This window comes from Zalophus californianus, chromosome 9, assembly GCF_009762305.2.
Source record: "Zalophus californianus isolate mZalCal1 chromosome 9, mZalCal1.pri.v2, whole genome shotgun sequence".
NCBI lineage: Eukaryota > Metazoa > Chordata > Mammalia > Carnivora > Otariidae > Zalophus > Zalophus californianus.
In genome coordinates this window covers 40,221,760-40,236,524 of record NC_045603.1, presented here as the reverse complement: position 1 = coordinate 40,236,524, position 14,765 = coordinate 40,221,760, and the positions used below count along the sequence as shown (strand labels likewise).

The 14,765-nt window shown below is 36.4% G+C and overlaps 1 protein-coding gene across 3 annotated transcripts in view; it reads left to right on the top strand.

Moving 5' to 3' along the window:
- Positions 1 to 14,765, top strand: part of NAV3 (neuron navigator 3) — a 351,526-nt gene that overhangs the window by 205,794 nt on the left and 130,967 nt on the right. For all 3 annotated transcript variants that reach the window (XM_027594099.2, XM_027594098.2, XM_027594097.2), the window contains exon 12: positions 6,939 to 7,058. In XM_027594099.2, the coding sequence (XP_027449900.1) occupies positions 6,939 to 7,058 (120 nt within the window). The remainder of the gene's footprint in view (positions 1 to 6,938; positions 7,059 to 14,765) is intronic.

Here is a 14,765-nt window from a genome sequence, read left to right as displayed (position 1 = left end):
TCGAAATTTCTTAAAACATGCAATGCAGTGAATATGGTGATCCTGATGGAAAGATAGCTGGTAATACTAGCCAACGCTGACATAGCACTTACTACGTGCTAGACAGCGTTCTATGCATTTGACATTTGTTGACTCATTTATGTCTCACCATGACTGAAAGAGGTAAATATACCATTACTACCTCCATTTTACAGATGAAGCAATGGAGGCATGGATAGTTTAAGTGACTTTAGTTGGAACTCAGAAAATTAGTTAATCAGCTTCTGGGAATTCAAAATTTCTTAAAATATGCAATGCTAGACTTGAACCCAGCAAGAGTAGGAGTCTGTACTCTTAACCATCATGGCAAATTACCCTGTGAGATTGTCTACATGTCTACATGTACACATTTCTTTCCTAGGATTTGATTTTTTACAATAGACCAGAGCTTCCCAGCAATCTTTCATTTATAAGTGTAGTTGTTTTTAAGCTAGCATGTGTGATCTAGGGGACAGTAGTTAATATTATCTGTGCTCATCAAAAAGAAGATGCTGAGCTGTTGTGCCTTTGAGGTTTACGAAAAAAGCCTATGTGTTCATGTCATTAAAAAATAGCTAATTGTAACATATAGTGGCTGATATGAAATTTGAATGTAAAAACACAGAATTCTAGTAAGTTATGGTGCAAGCCTAGGTTTTGAATCTTCCCAAATCCCCACAAAAATAGACAAAGCTACTAACCAGCAAAACTAAAAAAAATCACGATCACTCTTCACTCATAAAAGTTGATGACAAAGTATCATCTCAGCCCCCAACTATAAACAGCTGAGGACAAACATTCAGAAGCCAAAGGATGGTATCAGTGTATCAGCGTCTGTTTCGGAAGAAGCAGAGGTAGGCACTGGGGCATCTGGTAACACTGAGAACAGAAGAACCCAAAATAGCCGACAAACTGACTAGAAAACACACAGGGCATTTGAAGTCAGCAGCTGAAGCTGGAGGGGTTTTGACCACTTGACCAGCCAGGGAGAATAAGGGCAGAAGGTCATGTCTGCGGGGAATCAAACAGTCTAGATCCGATGAATTCATTCAGCTGCCCAACCACAGCCCCCTTCCAGGACAGGACCCCACACTAAGAGACATATTCTGTGAGTAGAAGCAAATTGAACAAGATGTGGCAATAAAGGTGAACATGAGTGAAGTGAGTGAACTGGAAGAAAGTGAGAGATGGAAACAGAATCCGAAAATCTCAGAAAGCTAATTAATGCATTTCAAAAACACTATACAAAAACAACAGAGGCAGTTACTGTGTGAAGTTGAAAAGGTATCTAGTTTCTTTTTATTCAGAAAAATGAATTTCACATAAAAATAAGCAGGAGAAAAGTATCAGGATAAAACCCCAGAGAGGCCACAAACATATGCCACACATATAACTAATAAAGTATTAGTATCAATGAGGAAAGAAAAAAGGAAAACAAAACATAGCATTGAATCCAATAGAAAAATGAGCAAAAGGAAGTGAAATAAGTCAGCCAGAGAAAGACAAATACCATATGATTTCACTCATATGTGGAATTTAAGAAACAAAACAAATGAACAAAGGAAAAAGGAGAGAGAGAGAAACCAAGAAACAGACTCTTAACTCTAGAGAACTGACGGTGGCCAGAGGGGAGGTGGGTGGGGGGATGGGGGAAATAGGTAAAGGGGAAAAGAGTACATCTATCATGATGAGCCCTGAGTAATGTACAGAATTGTTGAATCGCTATATTGTACACCTGAAACTAATAGGACACACTACATGTTAACTAGATTGGAATTAAAATTCTAAAAACTTACTGTAATTTAAAAAATGAGCAAATATTTTTATAGGGATGTCATATTTACTGGGTTATGTATATTTATATCACTTAGAAAGCATTACAACTGGTTACACATGACATAGTAACTACATTACCTGAAATATGCTTGAACATTTTAAAATGGACTTTCTAATCAAAATCAGCATTTTTTTAAATTTAAATTCAATTAGCCAACACAGACAAAACATAAATGGCTTATAACTAAGTGAAACCTGCTTGGTAATCTGGAACTTGTAAATCAAACCAAAGTGAGAATTCTCACCTATAGGCAAGTAGGTGTTTATTCTGAAACTCTTTTGAAAACTATTTAGCATTGACTAGTAAGGTTAAGTATGGGTATGTGTCTCTTATGACCCAGTGATTTCCTTTCTAGATATAGATCTTAGGTAAGTTCTTGCCTGTGAGCACAAAGAAATGTGGGTACACAAGTGTTCCTGGCGGCAAAGAAGAAAAACAACTCAAATATCCATAATAGTCAGCTGGATTAATCAAGCAGTGCATTTGTAAAACGGAGTAGTAAAACTATACAATGAATAACACAATGGTACACATGAAGATAGATAATTGCAAAAATGTGATTTTGAGTGAAGGAAAGAAGTCACAAAGGATTACACGTAGTGTGACTCAGTTTATATAAAATTCAAATCCAGGAGATGCTAAACAATATATTTTTAGGAATACACGCCTATGTGACAAAACCGTAAAGGAAAGTAAAGAAATGCTTACAAAATTCAGGACAGTAGATATCTCTAGAAGGGAGATTTGGAGATGTGAGTGGAGGAGCCTATATGGACATTGAAGAAACTGGAAATGTTTTATTTCTGAAGCCAGGGAGTAGGTGCATGAAAGTTGGTATTATTTTTATTATTATTTGATATGTACTTTTATACCTGATACACCTGCAAAAATATGTATTTCCCTATAAAGTTTTTTTTTCAAAGCATGGAATTGCTATGATGGTAAAGTATATATTTCTGCTCATTGAGAAAGTAGGATTGAACAATATAAAAAATAAGATTTTTACAAATTCTATTTCAGTGAATTCCAGACATAATTAGAGCATAATGATGCAGATTCACAGATTTGAACAGACTCTATCTTTTTTCTTTCAGTTTGTTTTTTTTTTTATTATTATTATGTTATGTTAACCACCTGAACAGACTCTATCTTATAATAGCTGGGGGTGGTGAGTGACAAGAAGGAGTGATATATCCGGATTATGGATTGGGTGGATGGTGTCCTTACCTTTGGCCATCAAATCATGCACAGAAGGAATATGAGCTTTAGTGGTGAAGTTAATATATGGTCAGTTTTTGCTGTATTTGAGGTGCTTATGAGAAAACCACCTATCTATGCCTTGGATGCAGTTTAATACCTTATTTTAGAGCAAGGTGGAATGATATGGCATAGAAATATTAATTTGGATAATAGACACCTAAAGTAAATGCCATGAGTATGCAAATTTGCCTACAGAGAAAGAAGCAGGGTGTCAGGGGAAGTGAGGAAGAATGAGGAAATGCTCTGTGAGACTGTTTTTTTCATGTGAATTCTTTTATAGCTCATAGAATTTGAATGTGGCTAAAATTATTCTGAGACTTTCATAGTTTGAGGTAATTTATTTTTTTGTCAGTAACCTCACGAGTTTCTTCCCACCTCTCTGTACCAATCTTCCCAGTGTCTATTAACTCTTCTTAAACTCATCTTGGCTGATGGTTTTGAAGTTTAGATATAACATGATTAGGAAATCATTTTTTAAATTTTACATTATTCTTTCAAAATGATCCCCTAAAATTGATAGCTCCCAGACCGTAGTATAATTTTTCTAGAGAAGCTATAAAGTTCATGTTCTTATAAATTTTTAAATCCTTCAGAAAGAATGAAAAGAAGGAAGGATTACCAAGAAAAAATTCATATCAGGGATTTGTCTGACTTGTGTGATGCCTGGATGTTTTGTTTTAATTTAAATTCAATTAGCCAACATAAAGTAGTACGTCATTAGTTTCAGATGTGGAGTTCAGTTATTCATCAGTTGCATATAACACCCAGTGCTCGTCACATCGCGTGCCCTCCTTAATGCCCATCACCCAGTGACCCCATCCTCCCATCCACCTGCCCTCCAGCAACCCTCAGTTTGTTTCTTAGAGTTAAGAGTCTCTCATTATTTGTCTCCCTCTCTGATTTCCTCCCATTCAGTTTTCCCTCCCTTGCCCTATGATCCTCTGCTGTGTTTCTTATATTCCACATATATTGTGGATAATTGTCTTTCTCTGATTGACTTATTTCACTCAGCATAATACCCTCCAGTTCCATCCACGTCGATGTATAAGATTTCATCCTTTTTGATACCCACGTAATATTCCATTGTACATATACCTCATCTTCTTTATCCATTCATCTGTCGATGGATATCTGGGCTCTTTCCAATAGTTTGGCTATTGTGGACAGTGCTACTATCAACACTGGGGTGCAGGTGCCCCTTCGGATCACTGCATTTGTATATTTGAGGTAAATCTCTCATAGTGCGATTGCTGGGTTGTAGGGTAGCTCTATTTTTAACTTCTTGAGGAACCTCAATACTGTATGTTGTCTTTTAAGTAACAGAATCATGGTTCTGTTATGAAAATGCCCTACCAACATTCAAATGAGAGTGTGTCTGTGTAAACGGAGGAACTATAACTGAGTATTTTTTTGGTTCAATTAATACCTGTTGTAAGGCTATTTGATATTAACTAGAAAATTGAAGGGCCCAAGAAAAATGAATATCCTTTGAAATGCTTCCTGAAAAAATAGGTTTTTTTCTTAATTTATGGAAGTTTTAAACGTATGTTTTTTTTTTTTTTGGAAATTAGTTTTCAAAACAGTTGACCTTTGTCTATAGAACTTACTCTTCTGTAAGTATTGAATAATTGAAAGGTTATGTTTTTAATAGAAGTGATCTCTCATCTTATCTCTTGTTTTCATGCAGCACCATCATAGGTAAAATTACTGAAATCAGCTGTGATGCTTTTTTTTTTTTTTTTACAATATGGAAGCCTGTTGAATCCAGCTGAACAAACGTAATATATTTGTTGATCCCCAGTTATATACAAAACACTTTGCTAAACAATTTTGGAGATACACAGATGAAGAAGACAGACCAATGAGACATACATGAAATATAACATGTATACATTGTTACAACTTCCTCCAGGGTGAAGTTTAGGATTAAGCGTGTTGGTAGTTTAAAAAAGGGGAGGGAGGATTTGCCAATACACACTTTTACTTTACCAGGAATTTCCACACACTCCGCCCTACAAGTCAATAAAAACATTTAGATACCAGTTGAAAACAGTGTGGGAAATATGATAAGAAATTGGAAGTAAGAATAAGCCCTGAAACACACCACCAACGTGGGGCAACTGACAAATTAAAACACAGGAAGAACAAATATCCCTTCACTCTTTGTTTAATTTAATTGATGCTCCTAATCATGAATTAGTTATAAAAAAAAAGTTAAATTATGTCTAGTATTTCTTATTTAAAAGAGTGTATCAGTGTTCAATACGTTTTGGAGCCAAAGTCCTCCTTTATTTTTTCTGTTTTGGTGGGATTAAATTCTTTAGTGATCAGGAAAACTCACTATGTAGAGTCCCTTATAAGGATAATGCAGTAGAACTAGTAGGTGTTGTTTTGTGTATAAAATTCATCTGTTTCCTTTTCAAAATATGTGGAAGAGACTTTGTGAATAACAAGTAGTTACCTGTTATAAGGTTCTCAAGAGCTCTGTGTATTTTTCCTTTATCATAAAATCTACCTGCAGATTTTATTCTTCCCATTTTCAGAGGAAGAAATTGAGGCACAGTTTAAGAAACTTTTTCAAGTTCCTTCAATTAGTAAGGACAGAATTTATTGATCTTGTAAGTAATTGGCCAGTTTCATAATCCTAGCTTTATTTGGTTAGTCTTCAATATGGTCATGATTAAGTATTTTTGATTACAAAAAGTGAATCAACTCAAATTTGCTTAAGCAAAGTAGGGACATGATTATAAAGAAGCAAGAATATCTCTTAGAACCCAAGGACAAGTTGTGAAGTTGAAACCATGGGGCCAAGTGTCTCTGCTTCCTTTTGTGTACCTAGGTCATTGTTTTTACTTCGCTGACCAGCTTTCTCTGTGGCTCCTTACATCTGCTGGAGAAAAACACATCTCCTGGGCGTTCGTTATCATCAACTCTCTTCACGCAGAAAGACTGAGGAGAGCTGCCTTTTAATTCTAGTTCTCCAGAAAGAAAAACCTGATTAGCCCAGCATAGGGTAGGAGATTAAACAATGTGGCCTAGTCCCCTGCAGCCAAGGACGCACGATTACCGATCGTAATCCAACTGTTGGGGTCTACCATGCCTGTAGATGGTGGTGGTCCTGTGATGGCAAGGAAGTTCTCAAAGACACGGAGTGGGCCAGACAGCAGGGCCCTTCACTTCAGATAGTAATGCATGGCGGGTAAGATCATTCTGGAACCCACTTTCTAGATTTATTTCTTAGTTCTGCCATGCCTGGTTGAGTAACATTGTGTTACTTACTTAACCTTTTTGTGCTTACTTATTTTCTTTCTCTAATGTGATGATAATAACAGTATTACACGTAAGCTATTTAGAACAGTTCCTGGCAACATTGTAAACATTTGATGCATCTTGGCTATTATTTTATCCTTGTGGCCAATACATTTTACTTACCAAATAACTTAATCTAATTTTAAGTTTAGTAATATTCCATGACTCCTATGACTTTCAATGCTTCAAAAATGGTATTTACAAAATGAAATGATCTTGCTCTTATTTTTCAAATGTTAAATTATCTCCAAGCTGTTCAAAATTTTGATAACAAAAGGGGAAGAACATGAAGGTTTTACATAGGATAGTTATTTGTTGTAGTAAGGAAGATTGATTTCCTAATAAACTTGAAAAATACCCTAATTCTTCCTGGTGAGTAAAATGTTTATATAGAAAAAACTGTAATAAAGCACATTTGCATAATTATTGAAAATTGTGAACACTGTTTATTAAGTTAAATTCTACAGGTGAGATCATTTAATTTTCTGTTGATTAATTACACTTTTATTTTCAGGTACATGACAGATGGAGGGCTGAACCTGTATACTAGAAGTCTGAACCGAATACCAGACACAGCCACTTCCAGAGACGTCATCCAGAGAGGAGTTCATGATGTGACAGTGGATGCAGACAGGTAATGCTATCAGCATGTACAATGGTGAGAACATAAAGCAATTTCATAAATGAGATCCCAGGAGTTTGACAGTATAAGTCAAAGGACTTTTTTATTTCAATATAATAACTATTTTGAAATATTTTAAAAAACTAAACTGGTTTTCCTTACAAGACTTGTTTAGCTCTATTTACTGCATTGGTGAGAATATTTAACAACTTCCAGTTACGTGGCAGCAAATTTTAACATCTGTAAAAGCAAAATGATACACATAGACTTATATTCTTTCCTTGGAAAGAACTCTGGCTAATGTTTGTTTTGGTTTGGATATTGTCAGATTTACCTGGAGGCTAATGATATAAAGATTAAAACATAATTCAAATTATCAGGTATAATAAACTTGATGCTTTTCTTGAGGGGTTTGTTGAGAGCATACAACTCTTGCTTTAGGCTAATTTCGTTTTGTAATTGTTTCAGATTGTTTAAAGGTATGTGTGTGTATGTGCGTGCATGCATGCATATTTGCTTCATATGCTAGGTATGATTTTGCTGGAAGTTGTTATGTCAATTTGATCAGAATCACTGCTGTTAGAGAATATTGTTCTTGTAAAATAATATTGTAAGACATCCTTCTCACCTGATTTTGCCCTCTCTTGACTCAAAATTTTGACTTTATTCATCAGGAAGGGGTTGCCATTTCTTAAACTATGATATATCATTACCTAGAGTGGTTCTTTACTAAAGTCAGCATTGAGTAAGAGGACAAATGTTGTGACTCAGTGCATCCACATTCTGAAGTTAAGAACTGTGCACAATTCATTGTGCATTTTAACATAGCCCACTTAAAAGGCTTGAATTCTGATATTAGTCGTCAGTTTCTCCTCACTCAAATGCTGTTGATGTATTGGGGGGGAGGATTTGGGGCTCTAAATACTCTTTAAATAGATATTCAACTAGCCCTTCTATTTTTATCTCTACCTTCATACCCATTTACAGAAATACCACCGATTTTTAAATATTTGGGGTCTTCTCCAGGATAAGTAGGCTCTTTCTCAGCTTTTCTTATCATGTGTTCCAGAAGCCACGCTCTCAGATCTAGGGTGAGGGTATGTGCCTGGTATCCTGCAGTTCAGAGACCCCTCCATAGGGTTAGGGTTAGGGTTGGGGTTAGGAGTGAGGGGTTAAGGGTTTGGGTATGTGCCTGGTATCCTGTAGTTCAGAGACCTCTCGGGAGAATAAAACCACGGACTTCTACTGAGGTCAGAAGAGACATGGCAGCCATCTTCGGAGCTGAGGCAAGGAGGAGATTTGGGGCTCCAAATGCTCTTCACATAATGCTGTTGATATTTTCACTCCTGTTGGCCAGAGGACAGTTTCCACTAGGACGCTAGGATAGACATAGCTAGGCTGTAGACCAGGTTTGTGTGAGAGAAGCAGGAGGTTACAAAAGGATTATGAAAAGCTTTGACTCCCCAACCACCAACATGAACTCTTCAACCATTTTCCCTTCCTGACTCCTTCAACCAGCCTGGACTCCTTTCTGTTCTTGAATTGATGCTTCCTCCGTCTGGAATGCCCTTTTCTACATTCGCTGCATTATTTCCTCCATCATAACATTTCAATTTCAGCTGAATGCTGCCTTCTCAGAGAAATGATTCCAGAGAGGCTAAGATACATTTGATTTGCACTTTCTTACCCGTTACCTTATATTATTTTCTTCAGTGTATCCCATCACTCCTGGAATATATCATACTTACTTATTTGTTTACATGTTTATCTTATATCTCCCCCATTATGATGTAAGCCCATGAATGCAGAATTTTGTCATATTCATTATATTTTGAGATTTTAGCAAATGCTTATGGAGTGAATGAACAAAGGAATGAATATAAGCTATATATATTCATATACAGCTAGCAATAGAGTTCAACTGGGTAGAGAGGCAAATGAGGCCAGAGCCAACATTCTGCAAGGATATTATGTAAGAGAGGAAGGGGTTATGTGGAAAAACAGGAAGCAGTGTTTCAAGGGGAAGAAATCCACAATACGGACTACATTTTGAAACTAAGGACCTACACATTCTTAGCTGACAGTAGAAAATATTAAAGGTGGGGGACAGTCTGTTGGTCTTTAGGAAATGAGATTGTGGTGGCAGAACCTAGGAATCGATACAAAGGAGCCTTATTTTGGAGGTAGTTGGGATAACCAGCTCTCCTTGCTCCTATAGGGCTCAGCTTGGAGGAACCTCAGACCAACGGGGAAAACCCAGATGTGTGTCTAATAAATTGAGACCTGTGAAAGCAGTGGTTCTTAAAGTGTGGTAACTAAATCAGCAGCATCAATATCGCTTGGGAACTTGATAGAAATGCAGATTAGCTCTATCCAAGATTTACTGAAGGGGAAACTCTGGGGTGGGCCCAGCGGTCTTGGACAGGCCCTCCAGGCAATTCTTATGGATGCTAAAGTTAGCAAATCACTATCTTAAAATTAACAACCAGATGCCAGGTTGATGAAAACATGGACACTTAGCATAAACATTTAAACATTTAAAAAAAGACATTTTAAAGTTTTTATTCACTATTTTAGCTGTGCTCTGTCAAAGGAAAGAATATTAGAATAACACTGGCACTAATCTTTAAATTAAATCAAATTATGACATGTCGTACCTGACATAAATTGTCTCCATTTGTAGATTCAGCTTCTAAGAATTGCATTTTTGAAAGAAGTGTAGAATTTAAGGAATACAAAAGCCACTTTAATCACTTGTATATATTAAACACCAATTAAGGTCATAGGGAAACTCCTGTTCTCAGTAGAGATAGGAGTTTGTCTTTTATTGTATATAAGTCTGAAGCTCTTTTAAATGCTATTTTCAGGAAGTGATTTGGGATGTACATAATTTTAAAATGCATAGTATTAAATATAATATTTAATAATATGATATAATTATATGATAATTAATAAATATAATATTTAATACTTGTGTAAGTCCTTCTGTTAATTTAAAAATCTCCTTATACAGGATGTCGTTTCATAAAGCTTTCTTAATTCTGATACCCATTCCAAAGAGGATAGGCAAGAATAGCTCTAAGGAATATGTCTTTGCTTAGTTTTACTCAAAGAAGATACTGAGAAGTCCTGTACTTCAAAATAAAAACTGTTAAGATTTAATTCAGTACTCCCTAAAAGCTTTTTTTTAATCACTGCTGCCCCCACTTTTTTCTCTGTAATAATTTGTTCCTGTGATATTTTAAGAAATGCTGATTTTGCCTAATGCCTTCGCTTAGTGGTTATAGCAGTACAAGGACTTCGGCCCTTTACCTCATGTACTTAACAGTTTCCCGGCTACCTTAGTCAGGGGTCTTTTAAATAAAATGAAAAATGTTAGTGCTTGGTTCATTTTAGTAAATTGGTAAATGTAAGTGATAAGGAGCTATTTTACTAATTTTAATTAGTTTTATTTTTACATTTCAAAGCAAGAGCATGTGTTATACTGATTGTTTTTAAAAAATAACTCACCTATAGCAAATAGTGAAGAGAGATGGCACAAAGACAGGTAGACTGCTCAGGAAGTAATGAGCTTCTAGCTGGAGAGTGGGAATGGGGACCCCATTTCTCAAGGAACCTGGGTTTTGGTCTGTGTAGAGTACTCTGCTCAGGCTGCCTTGACAAAATACACAGCCTGGGTGGCTTAAACAACAGATATGTCCTGAAGGCTACACATCCATGAGTACCATGCTGGAGAAGTCATTGTCCGGTGAGAGCTTTCTTCCTGGTTTGTAGACGACCACCTTCTTGCTGTGTCCTCACACAGCCTTTCCTCTGTGCTCCCTTGGGGAGAAAGAGAAAGATCTCTCACATCTCATCCTGTTCCTATAAGGACATCAGTTCTATCAGAGTAGGGCCCCACCACTATGACCTCATTTAACCTTAATTATCTCTGTAAAGGCCCTTCTTCAAATATAATCATATTGATGGTTAGGGCTTCAAAGTATGAATTTGGGGGGAGAGGGGCACCGTTCAATCCATCCCACTGTGTAACTCCCAGGTGGTTTTATTCTTGGAGATATAGGTTAATCCCTATATAAAGGCCGGATTAAAGTACTGACTATATATAATATGTGCATTATTAAGCTCACATCCTTCAGGGTCAGGAAGATCATGTGACATGAATGAAACAGAAAGGCTATGTTAAACATGACCAGTCCAAAGAGGGTGGCTCTAGAGGTTGCTGCCTGTGGAAATGCAGAAATGTGGAAAGGAGGGGCTAACGATTGCCAGACCATTTGATTTTTCAAGTGAAGTCAGACCCTGGACTCTTGTGAGAACGCTCCCAATTTTCACATATAGGAAACTGTTATTAGGTCTATAAGATCAATAGATAGTTAAAGATAGACATTTTCTTCAATGGCAGTTAATGTAGGAAATTAGAGAGAAGCCTATATAAAGCAAGAGACAGTGTACTTTCTCATGTACGGTCGTGTAAACTTCCTAGTGCCTTAAAGTTACCCCCAGATACACACTGGTGATGATATCAGCTGTACAGAAAGAAAATGCTACCAGTCATGAGAATCCAGCCTAGTAATTGAGGCGAAACTATTTGAGCACATTTCCAAGTTTATAATGTAAGACAGGACAATCTCAGGTCCATTTCCCAGCCATAGCATCCCTCAGAGGCACTAACTAATTAATTTTGTTTAAACCACTATGTGAATCAGCACTGTGCAGGCTAAGGGCACGTTTGTATCTATGATGTAGAGTGGGGAAACAAGCCCTGAGAATAATCCTTGACATTAAAAGAGTGAACAAAAGGAGAGAAACCACTGAAGAGGCAGAGAAAAGAGCTCCTACACGAAATTGAAGAACAAATAGGGCTAACTGATATTTTTGAAATGGAGAGTAGAGGAACGAGGCAACAATGTCAAATTCCATGGACAAATGAAGTTAATTGGAGAAAGTTTATACCAAAGAATAACATAAAATAGTATGAAGTTTAACATTTGAGAGGCAGTGCTCTCCTGGATGATCAAGCAAGGTACAAGCAATAGCCCGAGTTACTCAAGTTTCTAGAAGTCAAAATTTGGCTATTAAGATGATTTATCCACATGACCATCAAGTCAATATAATGACAGAATGAGTCTCAAAGGAGAGAAAGATAAATCTCCAGGTGAGAAACTCTTTTTGGAAAATGAACAAAATTCCACAAGTCCAGGCCCATTCTGGATTATCTCTTACATTGCTATCTAAAGCATATTCTTAAATCTATAATTGTTAATTTCAACTATAAACTAATCAGTTTATTCATATTTTTTACTGATCTTTGTGTGTTGAATCATGACCTTTTGAAAATATAAAAAGCATAATACATCATAGAAATTGTGATTTGTGTATCGTACTAACTGACAGATTGGCTTGATTTGTGTTACTGCAGTTCAGATGCTGAAATCACAGTTGATGGAAGAGTTTAGAAAAAGCATTAAGGGATTGTCATGATTTCACATGGCCCTCAGGCTATCAGTCATTATAACGCAGTATATCAAGGGAAGTCTAGGACGAAACACTTATACTAAATCCCTTACTGGGGTGGTCAGGGGTTTTTCCTCTGTCCCCTTAGGTTGAGGGCTTGGGGGCCTGCAAATTATACTGCAAAAGAAATTATCAAGAAATAAGACAGGTTTTTATTCATGAATGTATGTGGGAAGTGGCGGAAAATGTGACTCAAGGAGGCCATTAGAATTTGGACTTAAATGCCGTCTGTGTTTCCCCCAGGTTTATTGAAAAATAATTGACATACATCACTGCATAAGTTTAAGGCATACAGCATGATGGTTTGGTTTCCATGTGTAGTGAAATGATTACCACCAAGGTTCAGTTAACATCCATCTTTTCATATGGATAGAATAAAAAGAAAAGAGGGAAAAAAATGTTCTCCTTGTGATGAGAAGTCTTAGGATTTACTCTCTTAATAGGGGAAGGGGAGTGGAAGAAGGGAAAACAAAGGACTTCTGGGAAAAATAAAAGGACACTTAGAAGAAGAGATGAGAGATATGATAGTTCTGTGACAATGTCTGTTTAGGTGATTTCTTGTCCTTCTCATCTCTGGTGACAGGAGTCAATCTTCTCTGGTTACAGAACCCCCAGGGAGGGGCTTTATGATTTATGAATTATTTTGGGAGGCTCTACTTTTAGACAAATAAGGGGAGTTCAGAAAAAAGGGAACTCTTCACAGTGGTATATTTTGGATCCTTCACCCTACATGTACAGTTGGTCTCAATGTGCAGAATCTGCCTTTACAAAGGGAGTCATGGCAGATTCTCACAAAATCATGTGAGGCCTCATTTCTAAGGATGGGAGGCCTTTGATATTTCCATAAGTTCTCCAAATAGGAGAAGTGAAGGCAACAGAGATTTCTCCTAAGCCATCAAGCAAATATCTCAAGGGGTCAGCTTCATGATGCTTGTCACTAGTGTGTGTACACTCTAATAATTCATCCTATTCTGTGTTGGTATTTTCTAGTATAATCACAGAATCAGTATAGTCCCATATGTTAAGAATTTCCTTCATTAGCTTACTGGCTTTCCATAGTAATTAAAAGCAAACACAAAAAAGATTAATAGGCTGAGATGGAAATAGATAAAGTAAATATAATTATTTCACTTCATAATAAAATAGCCTGCCTTTTTTTGCTCTTGTTTCTTTACTCTAAGTAGAAAGAGACCAGTGCAAAATATTAGAGATGTAGAAAAATTTGCCCTTCCAACTTCCCTTTGACACCCTTACTTACCATTGCAGGCTTATGAACTGATGCTGAACTTCTCTCCTGTCTTCCAGTTCTCAGAATTAACTGACCTCATTGTGAATAATCTTTCAGACTTCTAGTACTTTTATGTAATACCCCTCATAGAATTAAATTCACACCAGAAACACTATTGAGAACCTGTCCTCTACCAAGCACTGTGCTCAAACCTGGGGGACCCTGTATTCAAGGGAATTAGAGTAGGGATTATGAAAGCTTAAGCCATTGAAATTGAAAGGATACATGGAAAATCCAACTAGCCCAAGCTGTAGATATTTTTGTTTGGGATACCTTTTAATATTTTTCTAACCATGCATCCAGGTGGCTCTAAGCTCTACCACCTCCTTAAAGGACTGCTCCTGGCATTAAACTTGGCCAAAGTTAAACTTTGCCATTATAGGATATTCTTCTAACAGAAGAGATGGTCCTCAGTACTCTTATTTATGCAGTAGTTTTACCTTATCTCCTTCCAAAACAATTTACTAATAATCTTACGAAGATGGTAAAGAGGAGGAAGAAGAGGAGGAGTCAAGGTTGTTATAATAAAAATTAGCTATAGTAGCTATCAGCATTGAGGACTAGTTATGTGTAGCCAACATGCCATATTACTTAAATACATTGTTATATTTTATCTTTACAACAGTCCTATGAAGTGGGTTTTATTACTGCCATTTTATGAGGCAAAGAGTTCTTAGATTAAGAAACTTGCCTGTAAACATGTTGTTAATTAACTGTAATGATATGATTTGAATCCAGTTCCTGTGCTCTTACTATTATTCATACCATTATAAATTTAGATAAATGTTTTTATCATGCCTGGATGTACATTATCAGATTTTGTAAATTCTTTCATTTTTCTATTTTGGTCTAAACATGCCTATAAAATAGGAACAGATATATTTTATTCAACTTCATAAATGTTGGTAAGTTCC